At 33.0% G+C, this 22,264-nt stretch overlaps 1 protein-coding gene across 3 annotated transcripts; it reads right to left on the reverse strand.

Moving 5' to 3' along the window:
* Nucleotides 1-3,476: 3,476 nt before the first annotated feature.
* Nucleotides 3,477-15,232, reverse strand: etsrp (ETS1-related protein). 3 transcript variants are annotated; one of them, XM_030159348.1, is made up of 8 exons: nt 15,091-15,232; nt 13,293-13,374; nt 9,356-9,442; nt 8,003-8,077; nt 7,781-7,921; nt 6,205-6,453; nt 4,187-4,305; nt 3,477-3,770 (listed from the first exon to the last, which is right to left on the reverse strand). In XM_030159348.1, the coding sequence occupies exons 1-8, from the start codon at nt 15,142-15,144 to the stop codon at nt 3,483-3,485; spliced, it is 1,095 nt and encodes a 364-aa protein (XP_030015208.1). In that variant the 5' UTR covers nt 15,145-15,232; the 3' UTR covers nt 3,477-3,482. The 3 variants fall into 3 exon arrangements, with proteins under 3 accessions (XP_030015208.1, XP_030015207.1, XP_030015209.1); XM_030159347.1 differs by having other exon boundaries at nt 9,356-9,475; XM_030159349.1 differs by lacking the exon at nt 9,356-9,442.
* Between the last annotated feature and the right edge of the window lie 7,032 nt (nt 15,233-22,264).

Below are 22,264 nucleotides of genomic sequence, written 5' to 3' on the forward strand. Positions count from 1 at the left end.
TCAGGTTGTTCATATTTTTTGTGAAAAGCCAGTCTGTAAATGTCAACATTTTTGTGTAATTCTACTTTTTTGACCCTAAAAAAATAAAGAAAAAATTAGCTTTTTTTCATTGTTTATAGGTTATTATGATAGTATTTTACTGGTCTGACCCACTTTAGATTGAACATCCTTGATTGTTAATATCTTCAGTGTAATTATTGGATTTTATAAATTCATCCCAGGGGCCAGATTGGACCCTTTGGCGGGCCGGATTTGGCCCCCGGGCCGCATGTTTGACACCTGTGCTATATGTCGATTATCACTGAAGCAGTTAAACATTTGAATCAGTTTAGCAGTTTTAAGGATAATGTAAAGTTTAAAATAGATTAAATAATACTATATTTAAAAAATGCACAGTGTAAAATAAGCCAAATAGATAAGAAAAAGAAAGCAGAAAAAGTCGGACTGGATGACTCAGATAATATGGTGTTTAGACAGAACTACAGAGCTTATTTAAATAAAACATGTAGGCGACTTACATAGGAGGTGCACCTAAATGCAGCTTTAGTTGCGGAAGTTCATGGGACAAGTAGTAGTAGTCCTGAGTGTTTTTACCAAAAACAGTTCCATGTAGTCATTTATTCTCAGCCAATTATGACAATCATATGGTTCTAAAAAAAAAAAAAAAAATTATCTTAAAACTTTTAGACTAAACCATTGTATTACAGTTTACTGTTGTTGTTTTTTTTTTGTCTTTATCAATGACTGATATAAATCTGATTTATCTTGTATTTTTAAATTCATTTAATGTGAATCCTGGTAAACAGTTAGAATTGAGTCATTGCAAACATGGTATTTATGCACAAAAGGATCATAAATTTGGCAAAAATACATATTAAGATGTTTTGGGGTTTTTTTTATGTTGAAAATGTCTTTTTTGTGTGTGTCAGATTTGAACTGAGAGTAGAAGGAGAGTGAAAGAGTAGAACAAGAAGAAAAATGATAGACCAAGAAAAAGCAGCAAATACAGAAAAAGAAAGAGAATGCTGGTTAAAACAAAAAACAAAAAAACTTTTTCTGTATCTCTCTTAAAAGGCTAAATTCCCTAAAATAACAATATATGGACTTAATATCCTCCTCGATTATCACTTCTCTACTGTATTATTGAAGACATTTGTACAGTTGGAGACTAATGACACAAATATGGTATATATACAGTTTATTACACAGTCGTCACAAGGGGAACCTGTTCACAGTGAGTGCCTATAAATCATTATTTCATCTGACAGACAGAGGTAGATGTGAGTTTTGTATAAAAAAATAATAACATAAATGCACAAAACTCTACACACACATCATACATTATAAACACTATTTACAAACCAATTTCCTCCAAAATGCAAAAGAAATGGAAAAAGAATAGCTGAAATTAATTATAGTGCTTAAAACGCCTGTAGCTCTTTAGCCCTGAGGTGAAGGAACCTGTAGGTTATGTGTAAAACATGATTTAGTGTCATTTATCAGAAATGATTCTCTTTACAGCGTCTCTACAGGTTAATTTGAAAAATACCTTTTAAAGGTATAATTTGAGAGTTTGGGATAAAACATCTCTTTCAACTTTTCTGCTTGAGAAGGTGTAGACTGATTATTTTGTTGGTATTTTTACTTTTATCATAGAAGAGTATATTAGTTTGTCACTGTTATTGTCATCTATCAGTGCCTCATGTACTTTATATTTTATGATTTTTGTGCTTTTTACAACTATGTGTTTGAGCTCCGAACAGATTTTGCCGATTTGTGGAATTAAAAATAACCCTCAGCAGCACTTCTCTATTCAATTATAAAGCAGATTTTGTTAGAAAAGTTTTATATTGAGTCATTTTAGTGAGATTACTTTCCTTTCACAGTCCCATAATTAAAAATGTACCCAGTAAATATATGCTAAACTGCAATATATTGTTGGATAGTTACACTCTAGAAGCAGATACACACATAAAAGCTGAAATAATGAAGAAAAACCTCCAATATTACCCATTAACTTTGATGAATTGCACAAATATTTTAATTGTTTTGTTTCTATGAAGTTAAGACCCACATGCATTTGTCATAACTACCACAGTACTTGGGTCTTAATATTGGGGCTGTAGTTTCTCTATATTTACCTACTTATTTACCAGTGATAATTACCCAACTATGTGCCATATATTTACTGGGTAAATACCCTGCAACAAAATCCCAACTACTTTTGCAAATTTCCCTCAATCTGAGAAAACCCAAAGAAAAATGCACACCTAAAAATTTTGCAATGTGCACTTCAATTTTTCTTTCTTTTTTTTTTTTTTTTTTTAAGAAAAGCTGCTCTGAAATGTGTCAAAACAACCCCAAAAAACCCATTGAAATCCAGGGGTTGATATGGTAATTATGGCGAGTTAATCTACATAAGTGCATGTAAAAAGACAGTATTCAGTTAAGAAATGAGGTCGACTCACTTTGACAATATAAATGAAAGAGAATAAATGAAAATGTTTGCAGCATTTCCATCCTCAGACTATTCCAGACGATTCACTGACATCTAAGTTGTAATATTCATAAAACTGACTGTAAGACATTTTAAGGACCTGTAGATGCCTTGCTTTAAAACAGGGATGTCAAACTCATTTAGTTCAGGGGCCACATTCAGGCAAGTTTGACCCCAAGTGGGCCGGACCAGTAAAATAATAACATAATAATATATAAATAATGTCGACTCCAAACTTCCCTCCATATTTTAGAGTGAAAAGGTAAAAAATTACGTTAGGAAAATGTTTACATCTACAAACGATCCTTTAAAGCACTGTGAACAACATAAACAAACTGAAATTTCATAAAAATAGGTGCAATTTTAACAATATTATGCTTCAGTTTATCATTTACACATGTGTATTACAACTTACAGATCACCGTGGATCTACAAATACACAAAATGTTTATTAAAAGACAAAATGTTGTAAAATTGCGCTTCTTAAGATATTTCAGGTTGTTCATATTCCTTCAGGTTATTCATGTTTTTTGAGAAATGAGTGTTTTAGTGTAAATACAGTAAAATTACAAGAAATTGTGTACATTTACAAGGAGAAAAATTGAGAGTTATTATTTATAGGTTATTATGATCGTATTTTACAGGTCTGACTCATTTGAGATTTGTCTGAATTTAAAACCTGAAATAAAATAATTGTTAATATGTTAGTGTAATTTTTGCATTTCACAAATTCAACCCATGGGCTGGACTTGACCTTTTGGCGGGCTGGATTTGGTCCCCGGGCCGCATGTTTGACACCCCTGCTTTAAAACCTGCCTGCATGATTGTTTTGCTTTTTCCCTGAAAGGCTGCCACTCTCCTACATTACGACATTATTTAAAGTTTATAAAAAAGTCTTCAGCCTGGGCTTAAGCGGACAGCGTTGACTTTGAAGGTTCTCCGGAAAACCGTGCCACTGTCACTGTCAGTTGTGAAGTCCTTTTTTTTACTGTGAGGCCCATGTTTCGCTGCTGTGGTCGGACATCAACGCCGCTGCCGGGACCTCGGTGCTCTGCCACGACTCTGAGTTTGTGGGCAAAACATTCAGACTGGTCAGGACCTCCTGCGCTGTCTTTCCCAGCATCCCCTGAATGTCACACACAAAGCGGTAGACGTAGCGTTTGCCTGCAGTTTTATGGATGATGTTCTTGTGGTAGTAGTAGCGTAGGCCGCGGCTCAGCTTCTCATAGTTCATCTTTGGTTTGTTTTTGCACTGACCCCAGCGTTTGGCCACCTGATGGAAGGATCACAAGTAGATGTTATAGACTCCAAATCTAATGATAAACAGATTTAATCACCACCTTTAACGCATACAGACCCAAACAGTGATCAAAAGCATCTCCACTGCAAAAATCTAAATCTTACCAAGTGTATTTTTCTCATTTCTAGTCAAAATATTTCATCACACTTAAAATAAGACATAATCACTTAAAGAGTAACTTTACAGTGAGATATAAAGAACTTATTTTTAGACAATAGATCTTGAAAATCTTGTTTCAAAAAATCTTACAAGATAATTTTCACTTGTTCCATTGGCAGATTTTTTTGTTTAATTCAATGGAAGTCAATGGAACAACTGAAAATTATCTTTAGTGTGTTATCCCTATGTTATTTGTTCAGTTCTGTTGTAAATGTTTTTTGCGTCTTTACCTCTGTGGGGTCGGACATCTTGAACTCCCACCCGTCCCCCGTCCAGGAGATAAATGTCCGACACGCTGAGTCCAGAAGCAGCTCCAGTAAAAACTGCCACAGCTGGATGGGCCCAGAACCTGGACAGAAGAACAACAGCCTTATTTACTCAAGGAAAAGAGAAAGTGTCCTGCACTAAGAACAAATGAATATCCACAAGGTGACAGCAGGACTTAAATGTCCTCCTTCAATTCATCTAAGCTGTATTAATAATTGTAATGGACTGGCATTTACGCAGTGACAGATATGTGGACCAGTGAGTCCCAGACCATAACAGCAAAAGGGCTGGAACAACTGAAACACATGAAGCTTTGTATTTGTGATCTGATCAACAAAAATGTATCTTAAAACCAGTGAAAAGAGGTGTTTGACCAGTAACGGTATGTGGCTCAGTATTTTTACTGCAGTACTGTACTTTACTAGAGTATTTCCATTTTCTTATTCTTCTACCTAAGAGGTTCTCAAACTTTTTACAGTGGAGTACCCCATGAAACATACGTTTTTATCCAAGTACCCTCAACTCTCGCTTCAGCATTTTTGATTGAAAAAAACATTAGGCAAAATTTGTTGGTGTCTGTTTTTTTCAAAACTTTGTAAACAAACAACATATATTTAACTGTAATATATGAAAAAATAAATTTTTTTAAGTAAATTTTGTGTGCAAAATATAAATTGAAAAGCGCCCTCTTTCATTGACAAGAAAAATAAATAAAACGCTTGCTAATTAATAAATGAACATTTCATCAACAAAGAATAATTACTTAGCTACTCAAATAAACTCATTCTGAATGATATTAAATAGGAATGTTCTTAAAATGTTACCCAAGCTTAAATGAGATGATTAACAATGAAACTGTTATATGAATGTATTCATTGTGTTTTATATTTCAGCATTAATTCCCACTATTTATTTTGTATTCAGTAAATGATGACTTATTTAATGTATTTTTTTTTAAAAATGTCAAATACCCCCTGGGCTTCTTCCTAGTACCCCTGGGGGTACACGTACTCCAATTTGGGAACCCCTGTTCTACCTCACTACATCTCAGACGAAAATATTGCACTTTTTACTCTTTTTACGTTCATGGGACAGCTTTAGTAACTTTTCTCAAGAAGGTTTGACACTTTGGACAATAGCTCAAGATTTAACAAGTGGTTAAAGATTAAACCAGTAGTTTGTACCTTTATGTCGTATGTCTTTTGACGTCTTACAAAAAGTAGTGGGCTCACATTTCAGAACATCTACAAGTTGATCACAGCCCCAACAAATAGTGATTTTTTCCCATAAAGTTGGCAGATATATTAGAGCTTTGGAAGTAATCATTAAACTACTGTGACAAAGTGGTGGAATTGTCATAAATGTCACTTGTGAGGCCATTAGTTTGGGCAAATGGGAAGTAAAACTCTGGCAAAAGACACATTAATTATTCACTATAGAAAGTTAATAAGAAATTAAGCTACATTTAAATGAACGACAGCAAAAATGGAAATTTTCTCAATAAGAGTAAAACATAAAATAAACATCTGGTGTTGAAAAATAATATAGAAACGAGTCAAAGAAGAGAATATTAGGTTTATGGAAACAAAGTTTCTGCAAAAATGACAGGCTGCCTGATATTTATTTCAAAAGCTGAACATTGTTATTTTCAACCTTCATGACTTTAGAGCTCGAATTAAAGCTAAAACAACTTCATTTAACCTTTAACCTCCTGAGACTCAGGAAAGTACAAGTTTTGGCTTTTTGTAATTAAATAATTACCTGTATTGGAAACATCATGATGCAACAGTTTTTTCAGATGCATTTGGTAGAATTTTTATGGAATGTCCTTTATGGTGGACAGTTTTGGGGGGTTTTTGTGTAAAGCTGTGAAACTGTTGTCCATAAACGTGGACAGAAAACCCATAGCTGGGTCTTCGGAGGTTAAAGAAGAATAAGAAATGTCACTGGAGCAGCACAGACAAAGAAAAGCCTTCCTAACCTGGATAAGCTGACATTGCCGTCATGGGTCCCTCCCTTTCTGGCCTCTGTGGGTGTGTGCTCTTGCGTTTGGTCACACGGGGGCAGTACTGCTCGACGGCCTGGGGACAGGCAGCTGGAGGCGGGTGTGGTAGGGGGGTGTTGAAGCCGGATGAGGGGTACTCAGGCCAGAAGGACGAGGCCGTTTGCCTCTGTCCGTCTGAGTCGTACAGTTCGGCCGAGTGACAGGAAAAGCCCTGATCCGTCTCACCTGGAACAGAGAGGAGGGTTAGACTGATCTGCAAAAAGAGGCCACAAGTGGAAACCTCGAAAGCAGGGGTATCAAACTTTTTACAGTGGAGTACCCCCTAAAACACAGGAGCCAAATCCGGCCTGCCAAAGGGTCCAGTCCGGCCCTTGGGATGAATTTGTGAACTGCAAAAATTATACTAAGATATTAACAATCCTTTTAGTTCAGGTTCCACATTCAGACCAATTCAATCTGAAGTGGGCAGGACCAGTCAAATACTATCATAATAACATATAAATAATGGCAACTCCAAATTTTTTTCTTTGTAAATGTAAATATTTTCATGTATTTACACTAAAACAAAGTGGAAAATGTAAATAACCTGAACAAATATGAACAACCTGAAATGTCTTCAGAGAAGCAAGTACAATTTTAACAATATTCTGCCTTTTGTTAAATGTTTTGTGTATTTGTAGATCCACTGTGATCTGTAAGTTATAATGTACATGTGTAAATGAAAAACTGAGACATAATATTGTTAAAATTACACATATTTTTTTAGTTTGTTCATGTTATTCACATCTTTTGAAAGGATAGTTTGTAGATGTAAACCTTTTCATAAAGTAAATGTACTTTTTTTTTGCTCTAAAACAGAAAAAAGTTCAGAGTTGACATTATTTATTAGTTATTATGTTATTATTTTACTGGTTCAGCCCACTTCAGCTCAAATTTGGCTGAATGTGGCCCCTGAACTAAAATGAGTTTGACACCCCTGCCCTAAAATATATACTTTTAGCCAAGTACTCCCAACTCTCACTTCAGTGTTTTTGATTGAAAAAAATTAGGCAAAACTAATTCCTGTGCCAAAGGTCTTCATTTGTATTTTCAAAATGTTATAAACAAACATATATTTAACTTTAATATATTAAAAAATAACAAATCTTTGCAAAATATGAACTGAAAAGTGCTCTGTTTCATCAAAAATTAATAAATTGGTCCTTATGAATAAATGAACTTTCATTAGCAAAAAATAACTACTTAATTACTCAAAGTCATCTTGAAAAATATACAATAGAAATGTTTTTAAAATGTTACCAAAGCTTAAGGTGGACCTCTGCGTTTTTAAAAAATATTGAAATAAAATAAGGTCAGGAGTGTTAATTTTATTACATGACTGTATTTATTGTTTTATATTTCAGCATTCATTCTCATTATTTAATTTGAAATCAGTACATGATGATTCATTTAATGTGTTTTTTCCCCCAAATTTTCAAGTACCCCCTGGGCTTCTTCCAAGTACCCCTATCGTCATTTTAGAAAGTCTGCTCTAAGGGGTGGAATGACTCACTTTGTGGTGCTGTGTTCATTCTTTTGGCTGGGAGGAAGGGGCTGTGGCTGCCCTCCACGGCCGGGCTGAACTGTCCATTCTGGGGCACGACGCTCTGGTACGTCTGCAGAGACTCCTGGTATCCTGTTTGGTCCAGCCCGTCTGAGAATCAAGAACAAAGTCAGACTAAAAATACAACATGTTACAGCTCTGTTGAGGCCACAGAGACGGAGCCTTCCATACCCTGTGGATACGAGCTCCACCAGTTGTACTCTTGGTATGAATCCAGGTTGAAGAGGCCGGTGTCGTTGGTGTTCACTGAAGAAAAACAAAAGAAAAATTTAAAAAACAGTCATATAAAAAGACTTCTGTCCTTTTTTTTACAGTAAAAATATCACAAATACACTGTAGAGATACTATTTTTGGTCATCAACTGCACATTAATGTCATATGTATCCAGACAGAAGAAGGAGCAGATTTTATTTTCACTTTGGATAGACTTTAAGATGACACTTTTTGACATGTTTTGATACTTTATAAACAAAACAGTGGATTAATTGAGGAAATAATGTGCAGATTAATAGATAATACAAGTATTAGTTAGTCTGAGCCATAATTTTCACTTACAAACCTGTGCTGATCTTGTAAAATCTTATATTTTAGTATAACAGTGTGTATCAGAGCCACATTAATTGACATTAATATGTTTTTACAGGTCAGAATATTCCAAATAAAGTTTTAGAATGTCTACATTTTGTCTAATGGACAGATTTACACCTTTCAGGTCTGTTAATGTCTTTTTCTTATGACAATACTTGATGAAATAAGGGTTCAGTAACAGTCATTATAACAGCTTTTATGAAACTAAGGGATAATAAGAAATCAGTCAGAGTCAGGACACTGGTTGGATTAGTTTACATCTACTTTCAACCTTATATTTACTTTTTCTTGCTGCAGAAAAACTGTAAGATGTTGATTCATTACATGTTCTGTGAAAAATGTTTTCTTAAGGACTGAAATTAGGACAGTGGTGAATCGTCATATCTTGTCCTCAGGGTTAATTTCGTTTCCTTTTTAAGATTTCAATGATTTGTGAAATGTTCTGTTCCTTTTGTGTTTTTGTCACCCTGTTGGATATGAACTGACCTCATTATTTTTATTTGGCAAGATTGATTCAATGCTCACAACATTAAACCAAAATACAGAAAAAGAACATCCTGTTTTCATCCTGTTATGTCCTTTAAGAACAATTGGTTTCTTTAACTTTCACTTTGGATCAAAAATAGTTACTTGACATTTATAGTAATAATTATTGCTACTGACTGATATGAAAATGTTTTTCATGATAAGATTTTTGGATGTATCACTTGGTTCAAACTGAAATTTACATTACTTTTCAGTTTTTTGGTAAGAAAGTCTTTTTTTTGTCATTTTTTCACCATCTTTTCTTCTTCATTTACCTAAAAATACAAAAAAAATGGGGATGTTCTAGAACTCTGAACAAACAATAAGCCTGTATTATCCATCACATCTCCAATGACACGACTCAAACACAGTAAGTGCGTTTGTATTTTCTATTTTTGTTTATTTTCGTACCTTTGCCGTCATACAGGTTCGACGCTTTGGGCGTGTCTGAGTAGCTGCTCTCTGCTGGAAACTGCTGCTGTCCGGGTGTTTTACTGTCTAACAGAAAAGACAGGTCTTCACCAGGGTAGTCTAGAGTTAAACACAGTGCACACAGATGATGTCAGTGATGAGGAGGAGGAGGATGAAGGCAGCAGAGGAAGACAGATCATGCTTCTAAAGGATGTGCAGATGTTAGTTTCAGATTACATCTATTTTCTAACTCACTGTCTTACATCATTTTAGATAGAATGAACATCCTACTGTGCAGACTTTGAATATACCTGAATTGTAGAATCAGAAATACTAAATAAACCTATTTATGGTCAAAGTTCATGCTGTTTTGCTGATGTAAATTGTGCTTTTCTCTAATATCGTCACTGGTGAGGTATTTAAGTGCTAAGGGAAAGTCTGATATCTGATGCTTTCAAGTTAAATATTAAGAACAGATATTTAATGCAAAAATAGCCTTTTTTTTTTTTTTTTTTTTTTTTAACTTTTTGTTCCTCTATTACACCAGTGAATTAAAACTATGAATTGAAACTATTTTTGCATCTCATACAACTGATTTTGAACTTCTCTGTGTTATGTTTTTACCTAATTAACTCATGTTTCAGATGGTAAATTAAGAATTAAGGGGAAAAAATGGTGCAAGATTGTTTTGCTCTGGGAAAAAACTCCCAAAGTAAGTATAAGCTTGTTGATATTTTACATTAAAGCAGTAAGATAAAAATTTGGGGACTTTGAAGAAAGACTGAATCCATTTAAAGACATCCTGAGGTCAGGGATCTGCAGCAAAACACCTTTAAATGTTGTATTTGTAAGAGAGCAGTGCTAAATTACTTAGTTATTTGTTTGTGCAATGTTAATTCTGCTACATTTTTGTTCTTTATGTACAATGCATTTCAGGATTGTTTTGTGTGGCACAGCATATCCTTGGATTTATCAGAGGTTGCCACCAAGAAGAGTAAAGTCACTATAGTTGGTGGATTTTTCAGTAACTTTTTCTTTAGGTTGTTTTGATCTTTTGCTTTCACTTTGAGTTGAATTTCAATTTGTTTTTTAAGTACATTTTTATGGTAAAAAGGTGTTGTTTTTTTTTTAGGTAAAACATCCAAAATATGGGGAATTTAAGAGAGAGCATTACTCACATACAGTAATACATCATCTGCAAAGAGTGATACGTATCGGAAAACATAATGGTTTCAATGGCAGAATGTTGTATCATTTGTGCTAAAGGTTCTAAAGAAGGACAAAATAGAAGTGGGGAAAATAGAGAATGCGGGGAATCTCTAGAGGTAGAAATTAGGGAAGTATGTCATTGGCATTAAAGAGAAAGATTTTGAGTACAATACCTAAATTAGTTTAATAAAATTTTGGGTGAAACACACATTTTTCCAAATACATCCAATCGATACTGTTACTTGAGCATAGAACACTAAAAAAGTATGAAAACCATCAACAAAAGAGATATACACAATGACATCAGATGTGTTTCAGTCTGTTGACAAGAACAAATTATGTTTTCTACTTGCTCTTCTTGTGTTTGTCTCATGACCACAATACAGTACGATTTATTACAGTTTTTTTTTAATTTATTTTCACACCTTGTTTTCATTCATGATTTGTCTACATTTAGCCTTTAATAAACAAGTTCAAGTCATTTAAAAGCTGAGAAAGTCCATTTTTACCTCACTTTTTACTTTTATACATGTAACATTAATAGTTCAAACTGTGTTAAACCTTTTAGAATGAGTGCTGTTTTAGTCAAAACCAGTGATTTCTATCTCTGAGGATGTAAATCTTAAGTGTAAATCACTCCTAAAAATCTGAACACATTGAATATTATTGGTAAACAGATGTCATTAGCAGCTCTGTGCAGAAAAAAGGAGTTATCACGAGGAGAAAGATGGGTGGATGAGGTTATTATCTCAGCAGTGGACACAGGAAAGGCCGTTTGTTTACTGTCGAATCAGCAGCAGCCACTCAAGACCACCATCAGGATTTTTCAGCTGAATGGATGGAGGAAACGCAAGGAGGGAGGGGAGGAAGAGCGAGGAGGAAACGCCAGTGTGACAGAGTAGTGATGGAGGGATGGGGAGGGACGGGGACGGGTGGGGAGGGGGGGCTCTAAATCTGTTGGAGGAGGAAGTCTGGAGGAAAGGATTAGGGAAGACGGAGAGGGGGAGTACAGCCGGGAGAGTATCTTTAAAACCTGACCACCCTGATTCTCTGCTGCAAAAGGCCTGAATGAGCACCCTGTTATCCTGACGCAGCCTCTGGGTTTGAGCCCCAGTGTCAAGGTCTTATTTAAAGAGCTCTGACAGATGCCATGATACAGTCTGTACAAATATTTCCTCTGGCCTTCGGCTGCTCGGGTTCAGAGGAAACAGACGGCGCAAAACCGTTCGAAACTGGACGGGTCATCATCAGAATCAGGAAGAATCACAGCTTTATAAGATGGCTTCACAAACTAATCCAAAAATCTGGGACCAGCACTCAGAGAAATTTAAGAGTATAGTCTTACATTTCCCAACATCAAACTTGAACTGAGAAATGAAGGTAAATGGTTGAAATGATCTATTTAACTGAACAGCCGAGAAGTCTGTTAATAAATAAGCCTTAAGTATTTAGATATTAAAAAAATGCTGCAGTTTAACATCTTAAAATGTTCACTGGGGTTCTCGGGGACCTGTTTTACTCGACTATAGTAGAGTCTGCCGAAATCTGATGTTTTTTTGGAACTGAACTGATATTGTTGTGATGTTAGCCTCTAATTAATAATACTGTTTTGAAAGAAGAAGAAGAAAAGTATGGCAAATTTAGACAAATGTGTTTTAAACAAAGAAAAATAAGACAAAAAATGTGAAATTCCTGTTGTTGTTTTTTTTAGTATAGATTTCAGAAGTGCACCTGAATGCACCATGAAGTCCCTTTCCCTGTATATGTTTAACTCTAATGAGATTTTTTTGTTCTGTGACTATTTTGGTAGATGTTTGGAAAATGCAGCTGTGTAAGACTGCAAACTGAGTTAAATAAACGACAATACCTCATAAAACCATCATATACATTTGCGGAAAAAATTATTAGACCATCAAAAGTCATTAAAAACAACAGTTATGCAATCAAGCACTAACTCCTGTGTGTATCATGTGACTAAAACAGACAGAAAAGAAAATGTAGAATGTCTAAAAGCACTGTTTTTGTCAGTACAATGCCATAGATATTGACCTAAGAACTGAAAAATGGAAAGATGGAAAATGGATAGATATCAGCCCTGAAATTAAACACTTATGAGGTATTTTTGTTGTTATCATTATATTTGTCAAAAATAAATGTACCTTTAGTTGTACCAGGCATTAAAATGAACAAGAAATTAAAGAAAACAAGGGTGGTCTAATAATTTTTTCCATCACTGTATATATAAAACTGTGCTTTTCACATTAACTGTGGAAAAAAATCCCATTAAATGTGTGAATAAAATATTGAATGTTGATCATAAACTTAGCTGCAGAGGTTTTTCTTTCATTTTTAAGATTGATTTCTGTGCTGATTTAGTCAAAAACAGATAAAGAAGTCTGTGTTTAACTTATATTAGCTACTTCCAAATGATTTTTTTGCCTCCACATTTGTGATTTATTACCATTTATTATAATATTAAGCCACAACCTGATAAAGTGCTTACATAAGGGTATAAAATTCAGATTATTTTCTGTAAATTAGTTACGTGATGGCTACTGAGGAGGAGGATGCTTTGATTAGAAATATTTTTAATGATTAAAAGTTAATAATACTAAGCTCTTATTAGAATCTGAAGATGTTAAAGGTCAGAAATGGTTAGAAATGTCATCTGCTCTTCCTATTGTCACATGATGGAGCAACACCAGTCAAGTGATTTCTGAGTTCTCACCATAAGATGTGAAGTCAAAACCAGCGGGCACTTCCTGTGTCCTGAAGTCTTCGGTGTAATACCCAGTCTGGCAGAGCTCCATCTGTGTCGAAAGAGCATGTGATTAGAACTATACGGTAACGCAACATTTACTGTTTTTCCACAATGAAAGAATTCCCGGTACTTGTGTAATCAGAACATTTAATAAAATATACAGAAATGCAGTCAAATGTAGCAGTCAGTGTTTTACCATTCAATCTGAGTCGTTTTACTGCTTTATATGTTTAAGGATGAGCTCATTCCATCTATTTTATCTGCTGTCACTTTACTGTACAGTGCATCATATTCTAGAAGTCGACTTTTCATGAGCTCGGAAAAACTAGGCTGTTTTAACTCTTTTAACTGTCTTAACTAAATGTGCAATAACCTGCTCTACCTGATTGATTGATGTATTTATGTCAAACATGAATGTCAAACAGAAGAAAATAAAACGCTTAAAGATAAGACACATAATACATATTCGAAAAGGAGTGAGAAGAAGTACAACTTATAAACTCCCACCCCTTCTCCTTATATAATTTATAACAATAATAACCTTCCTCGTCTAATCATATCTATACACTATGCCATAATATGACTGATACTTACTAGTAAATACCCAGTACTTTTAATTCAAATGTACAATAACTTGTTTTTACCTTTCAGTACTCTTATTATTATTATTATTATTATTATTATTATTATTATTATTATTATTACTTTTTTCCTATCAATACTGTATTTTACAAATGTGTGTTTGTGCAATAACTGTTTTTATATATTTTAGCTGTGTTTATGTTTTGTTTCTGTTTTTATTCATGTCTTTTTCTAACTCTGTGACTCAGGGAAATGCACAAGAATTCCAATGTATACTGCTATGTATCTGTGCAAATGGCAAATAAAGTCTATTCTATTCTATTCTATTCTATTCTATTCTATTCTATTCTATTCTATTCAGAATGATGCATTATCTAATGAATGCAAGAGTTTATTTAGCTTAAGAGGGAGGAGAATTTGACACTTAACCTAAAAAGGAAAAATACTTAATCCTTCAGTTTATCACAAACACTCAACATGAACACATTTGGTGGTTTCCACTGGATGGGAAATGGATGAAAACAGTAAAAGTGATTAAATCTGTCTTGAAAATATAGTGGGATAAAACTATGAAGCTGCAGAAAATAGAAACACACGTCAAGAACATGAGTAAAAGTCAGTATATTCACATGGAGTTTTAACTTCAGCAACAAGTCATTATTTTCCTTACACAAATAAGAAATAGCATTACGTCAGCTTCCTGATAAAACCTGCTAAGTGACGTTTTTGATTGGGAATAAAAACCTGCTATCTCCCTTATTATAGTTTCAAATTTCAGTCTCCTGTGAAAGTTGTTTACATTCCATCATAAGTACCAACATTAAAGGAACAAATATTTTTTGTCATATTTCACAGTTTCCTGTTATATAAACAGTTTTTTGTTTCTCCTATAAAATTAGCCAAAAGTCACATAGCAGGTTTTTATCAGGAAGCCGAGTTAGTTTTTTCCCTTAACCTTCATTAAATCCTGTAAATCTTTACCTTAAGTGCCAATGTTTGCTCTTTTTCTGGTCAAATCTGCGTTAAAAGAGTTAAAGACTAGAACTATTCTGACAATGTGAATGATGTAAAATTAAAATCTTGCTTTTTTTTCTCCTAAAGATCTTCTCCTCAGTGTAAAAAGTGAACACATGCTCCTTTTATGAATGAACATGTGTTGTTGTTTTTTTCTGTGCCATCCTACCTTTATCTTTGGGTCTTTACTCTCAGTGGGTTTGATCAAAGTGTCCCAGTACATCACTTTGGTCGTTTTCTTTTTTAAATATTCTTCCTTGTCGTGTTTTCCTCAGATCCTGATAAGTAGGGCATACAGACGGACGGACAGACAGACAGACGGACTAAACGCGGGTCCCGGTCAGCCCGGTCCCGTTATAAAGCGGCGGAGGTGGGCGGGGACGCGCCGCCCGCTGTGCGTCGTGACCGGAGCCAGAGGTTGGTCCTCCTCCTGCTGCTGCTCCTCACGAAGCTCCGATCAGACCAAACACCCATTCATAAAACACACCACGGTTTCCTGTCCGCTTATTATGGGCCCAGTTTAGGGTTTGTGGGTTTAAGGTTCAAGAATTTACAGAAGCGTTTTTCAGGTAGACCAGGACTGGCAAACTCACTTTAGTTCAGGGGACACACCCAGCCTAATAGGATCTAAAGTGGGCTGGACCAGTAAAATAATGTAAACAACAGGAGAAGAACTTTTGAGTGAAAAAAGGAAATTCTATAAAATAAAAAATACACTTAAATATGCTTAAATATCCTACAATTCACGCAAAAATGCACTTAAATGTGCTTACATATCCTACAATACATGCAAAAATGCACTTAAATGTGCTTAAATATCTTACAATACACACAAAAATACACAAATATGCTTAAATATCCTACAATACATGCAAAAATGCACTTAAATATCCTACAATTCACGCAAAAATACACTTAAATGTGCTTAAATATCCTACAATTCACGCAAAAATACACTTAAATGTGTTTAAATATCCTACAATACACACAAAAATGACCTTAAATGTGCTTAAATATCCTACAATACACGCAAAAATACACCTAAATGTGCTTAAACATCCTACATTACATGCAAAAATGCACCTAAATATGCTTAAATATCCTACAATACACGCAAAAATACATTTAAATATGTTTAAATAACCTACAATACACGCAAAAATGCACTTAAATATGCTTAAATATCCTACAATACACACAAAAATGCACTTAAATATGCTTAAATATCCTACAATACACGCAAAAATACACTTAAATATGCTTAAATATCCTACAATACACGCAAAAATACACTTAAATGTTTAAATATCCTACAATACACGCAAAAATGCACTTAAATGTGCTTAAATATCCTACAATGCATGCAAAAATGCACTTAAATGTGCTTAAATATCCTACAATTCACCCAAAAATACACTTAAATATTCTTAAACATCCTACAATATATGCAAAAATACACTTAAATATGCTTAAATATCCTACAATACATGCAAAAATTCCGTAATTAAAATGTTTACATCTATGAATTGTACTTGAACATAACATGAACAAATATGAACAACCTGAAAATTCTTCAGTAAAATAAGTGCAATGTTAAAATTATTAGGCCTTAGTTTATCATTTATACACCTGAATCACAACTTAGAGATCACAGTGGATCTACAAATACACTAAATATTAACTAAAAGGGAGAATATTATTAAAATTCCACATACTTCACTTAAGACATTTCAGATATTCACATTTTTTGTAAAAGACTAGTCTGTAAATGTAAACATTTTTGTGTAATTTTACATTTTTTACACTAAAACGAAGAGACAAATTTGCAGTTTTCATTATTTATAGTTTATTATGATAGTATTTTACTGTTCTGATCCACTTTAGAATTAATTGACCTAAAATTATTTTAACATCCTTGATTGTTAATATTTTCAGTGTAATTTTTGTATTTCACAAATTTATCCCAGGGGCCGGACTGGACCCTTTGGCGGGCCGAATTTGGCCCCCGGGCCGCATGTTTGACACCCCTGGGGTAGACCATTTTTATTATTTTTTTTAAATTATTATTTTTATTATTATTTTTTTTTTTATTTTTTATTTTTTTTATTTATTTTTTTTTTTTAGAAATTATCTGCTTCAGAGATTAAATGTGCTAATTGTTACATATTTTCATAAGATTGATTTGAAAACAAATGACAAACGTACTGGTTTGCTGATGTTATGATAAAGTGTTATTACATATATAACGATTTATGCACATTTACATCATAGATTTATAAATGTTCCACCAGATAGAACCTGTAAAGTGAATGTATTGTTCATTTTTTATTTATTTATTTTTATTTAACCTTTATTTAACCAGGAAAAAAGATCCAATTGAGATTGTCATGTGCAGACAGTGTTTTGAAGTACATCTAGAAGCTCTAAGACTAATATTCTTTTTGAGTAAAACCCATTCTCTCATTAATTCTCGAATTCCCCTTGTTTTATCCAAGACTGTATCTGTGAAACTTCAGCCAACCACCATTTTTGACTGGATTTTACTTTATCAGTGACTCAAAAATTTGACTATGTTTATTCTAGAAGTGTTTTACTTGTAGAACTGTTGGATTTAATCAACCATCATATATGTTTAATCTACTCTTTCATTCATTTTTAGGCATTTTCCTCCAATTTTCAACTCATTTTAGGACAAAAACTCACTCTAAATGACTTGATGATGTGTTGTTCAAAGGTCCATGCAATTTCCAGGGTGCTTGCTCTCTATCCAAATAAAAATTTTAGACTTTTTTCAAACAATTTAAAAACTGCTATTTTTTTCCCCAAAACCTTGACTTATGTACCTTTACTTGTGTGCCTCTTTTTTGATTGAGATTGTACCTGCTGTGTATGGTAGAAACATTCATTTTGATTAATTTTTAATTCAAATTCTTTATATAAATACCAATTTTTTTTTTTTTCTCTTTATATTTTTTAATTTTCACTCGTGTGGTTTTTCTACCTGTCTTTTGTCTCTGTGATTGCTTGTTGTATGTTGCTGCTGTTAACTGGGAAATTTCCTCATGGTGGGATAAATAAAGTCTTATCTTATCTTAATAAATGTATGAATGAATGGATGCACAATTTCCAGTAAATTATGTTTTATAGACAGAAACTTTTTCACAACATACGAAAATCACATAAGTGCATGGATATCACACAAACTAGTTTCACTAGAATCATTCCAGTACCGACCGGTTAGTCAAATCATGTTAAGTTTTGCCGCTTTCCTCATGTATTTCTTATTTTACCAGATTATGTGCCTTTGAGCATACTCTAAAATTCAACTATGAGAGAAACTTTTTTTCCATACTTTATTAAGACTTGCACACAAAATTCCAGACTTTTCAAGGTCTGGAAAACAGCGTTTCAATATTCCATACTTTTAAAGTCTTTCAAGACCTGCTGAATTTCACAGGTAAATGTTGTAAAACAGCTTGAAAATTGATAAAGAATCTGACAATAAATCAAATGAAAGGCCCATTTTCAGGGTTTTCACAGACTTTCAGCTGCACAACCCTCATTTCCTTAGATTTGCTGAGTTCTGGTGCATTTTTAATCTCATCTTTCATCCATTTTTTGGTGTTTTCCTATAATTTTCAACTCATAACAGGACAAAAACTCAAAATTTACATTATATGTTATTTCACAGGTAAACCTCATGAAATGGCTTTAGATGATCACAGAGAATCTGCTTGACAGTCAAATTATATGGACATTTTCTGGGTTTTCACACATTTTCCTCTACATGATCCTCATTTCTCCAGGTGTGCTCAACTATGGTACATTTTTATCCTCACATTTCATTCATTTTTAGGTATTTTCCTCTAGTTTCCAACTCATAACCATAATTCAAAGGCAATGAATGCGTAAATAATGTGTTGTTCAAAAGTCCTGGGATAAACCATATTTTTACAGTGCAAAATAGGATGAAATTAGATTTTTAATCACAAAGAGTCTGATTACACTCAAATTAAAGGCACATATTCAGTGTTTTCACAGACTTTCAGCTACATGACCCTCATTTTATCAGGTTTGCTCAGTCCTGGTGCATTTCTAATGTCACCTTACGTTAATTTCTAGGTGTTTTCCTTCAGTTTCCCACATCATGACAAAACAAAAACTGTAAAGTGATGATAAAGGTATTCATCATTGTGGCAAAAAAAGCACAGAAAAATCCCCCTTTCGTTTTATTCTGCAAGTAAAACTGCAACCAAGGAGCATGTTTCTGTCCTGTAAAGTTTATCTAAATGGGTCTACAGTCTTATTAGCTGTATATCCTAAAAGTTTTCGATCATCTATATGAGCACAAATATGCCCTCCACAATTAACATATAATCATCATCTTGTAATTACTTGATTATTTTATGATTATTTTACATAATCATGTTAATCTTCCATATTTACCTGCATAAAACACTGATGGAAGGAACAGAAATAACACATCTTATTATTTCCACATTGTTTTCCATTGTTTGACTTATCCTGTTTTAATCATATCATATCAGAGCAAGTGTATAATTTTATAGTAGTAGTTTTTATCGACAAAAGGCAAAAAGAAGTGATAATAATGTGTTCGTGTACAAGTTAAATAACATTAGAGTTATACAGGGATGGCATGAAGCTAATAGAATATCACAATTACTTGTATGACTGTTAATTATCAAGTCAAATGTCAGCAAAAAACCTATTGAGACACAAATTTATATTAGAAAAAATGTAACTTTTGAAGAAATCAGCTACTGTTATGAAGGTCAGGCACTGCCAACAAAACAAGATAAAAATATATCACATCAGAGGGAGATCAAAACAGAAGCTTTGTCTTTATATTGGATAATAGCGATCGCCCAAAATGATGCTAAATTACATATTTATGCATTGAAAAATCTAAAAGACTAAATTTTCCACCAAATGCTGAACCCAAACAGCACTTATTCATCTGAAACACAGGAAAACCCAGGATTAGGATTAAGTAAACAATCTGAAATACTGAGTGTATCATATTTAGAGTTTCAGTCTTTATGAAGTTTTACTGCGATCAGTGAAACTGGTTTGAATAAAGTTTGAAGAACAATAGTCATGATTTCAGAGTCAAATGCATCACATCACACATGATATTAAAAGGATTTTCTTATTTGTGTTTTATATATTGATTTCTTTATCAGTTAAATGAAAAAAGGTAAAGAATTCTAAGTTTTCCTGTCTTTATAAGTAAGAATTACTGAGATTTACGCACATTCTCTTTGTCTTTGGTGTTTTTTGCTTATATTCTGAGCTGAAAACACATGTTTCAGAAATTTGCTGCTTGACTTTATTTTTCCTGTGAATAGTCTGACGCTGAACACATATTTGGTCATTTTAATCATCTTTGGGATTATCAACGTTATTTGTGAAATGCTGCACTGTTTGCTGGGTTCTGACCACAGATATAAAATGTAATATAAAGTCATGAAATTACACTTATTTTCCTAAAGTGGATGTTATTTCAGTCTCTGACACATTGTGTAGAAATATTGCTGTTTTTAAGGCTTAAGTATTAAAATATAAGTGTGTTTTAACTGTTACTGTTACCTGTAAGAATACAAGTCTATTTAAACCCATTAATAAATGGGTGATAAATCCTCAATTGATGTTTTAGAGAGCAAGGAAAATGTATATATAAGGTTTTACATTTATTCATGGAGAAAAAACATTCTACTGAACATTAAATTGTATTTTTATGTAAGATAATTTTAATCTGTTTCATTGAAATTAAAACCTATAGTCCATTTTAGATTTGATCAAATTTTACCTCATACAGATTTGCAGCCTTTGGGTCAAAAAGTCATTTTAAAAAGGTGATCTGGCATGTTTTTATTGCTATTAAATGTCAACAGGTTTAAAAAGGAAAATAATTACATGTTTTTACTTCTTTGTGATGATACTGAGCAAAATTAAATAACAAACGTGTAAGAATTTGAATGTTACTTCAATCTCAGAAACATTGTTTAAATGTTGTTTTTAAGCCTAAACATTAAAACATGTTACAAGATTATAAACATCTTCTGGTGTGTAGATTTCTGTGTGAGTTTCTGTGTCCGTTTAATTAACATACAAATTTATTTTAATTATGCTGAAGTTAAAAGGTTGCAAATGTCCTGCTGTTATAACTACATATTGATTTTTGCATTAAGTTACAAAAAAAAAAAAAAACCCTACAGAATCCATGTTTTCATTCTTAAAATCATACAATGTCATAAAATGCTTATAGGGGACTTCAATGTTAACTTTTTAAATGTGGTTTTTTTTTTTTTTTTTACATCATGAGTTCAAATTAAATATGCAGACGTTAAATGATTATAACTTTCCAGTTGTTATATCTTGATGATTTTTGGAATTAATTTACTCACAAAAAGGACAGAATTCCATGTTGTCATGCTTAAACCATTATATAATGTGATAACATACTTACAGTGGATGTTATTTCAATATCAGACACATTGTTTAGATGTTAAAACATTAAAAATAAGTTTATTTCAATTATGTTAAAAGTTAAAAGTTTCAGATTCAGTTCTTATACATAATGATTTCTTGTTGATTCACTCAAAAAAGTAAAGACAGTCCATGTTTTGATTCATAAAACCATCATAAAAGTCCATAAAATGAAACATAAAATGTTATTTCAATGTCAGACACATTGTGTAGATCCAGTTTTTTTTGTGTAAACATCATATATATGACTTTATCTTAATTATGCTGAAGGTTATAAATAAAGTGTAGCTTTTTGCAATAATTTACTCAAAAAAGTCATTATAGAACTCATGTTTTCATTCTTAAAAACATCATAGAATCAGAATCAGCTTTATTGGCCAAGTATGTGAACACAAAAGAATTTGGATTCGGTTTTGCTCAACTCACTTTGTACAATTTCAACATAAACACAAACACGCTTAAATATAGACCTAATAAACATTTGACTAGAAACAAGGACAACAATGGGTTGAGGAATCGTATTGTATAAAATAAACATAAATAAATGAGTAGATGTGTACAGAGAAAAGGTCTATTAAAATATATGTTTATGTATATATTTACAGGGAGGCTTTATGTTGTCAAATCATCATATAATGTTATAAAAAAAAAAAAAACTTACAGGAGACTTTATTTCAGTGTCACCTTGGTTAATTTTTTTTTTTTTTTTATATCTTAACATAAGTTTCATACAAATATGTTGAAGTTAAAATGTTATTAGTGTCCTATTGTTTTGATTATTTATTTTTACGTCGTCCCCCCCCCCCCCCCCCCCCTTATGATAAAAATAATCC

This window comes from Sphaeramia orbicularis, chromosome 16, assembly GCF_902148855.1.
Source record: "Sphaeramia orbicularis chromosome 16, fSphaOr1.1, whole genome shotgun sequence".
NCBI lineage: Eukaryota > Metazoa > Chordata > Actinopteri > Kurtiformes > Apogonidae > Sphaeramia > Sphaeramia orbicularis.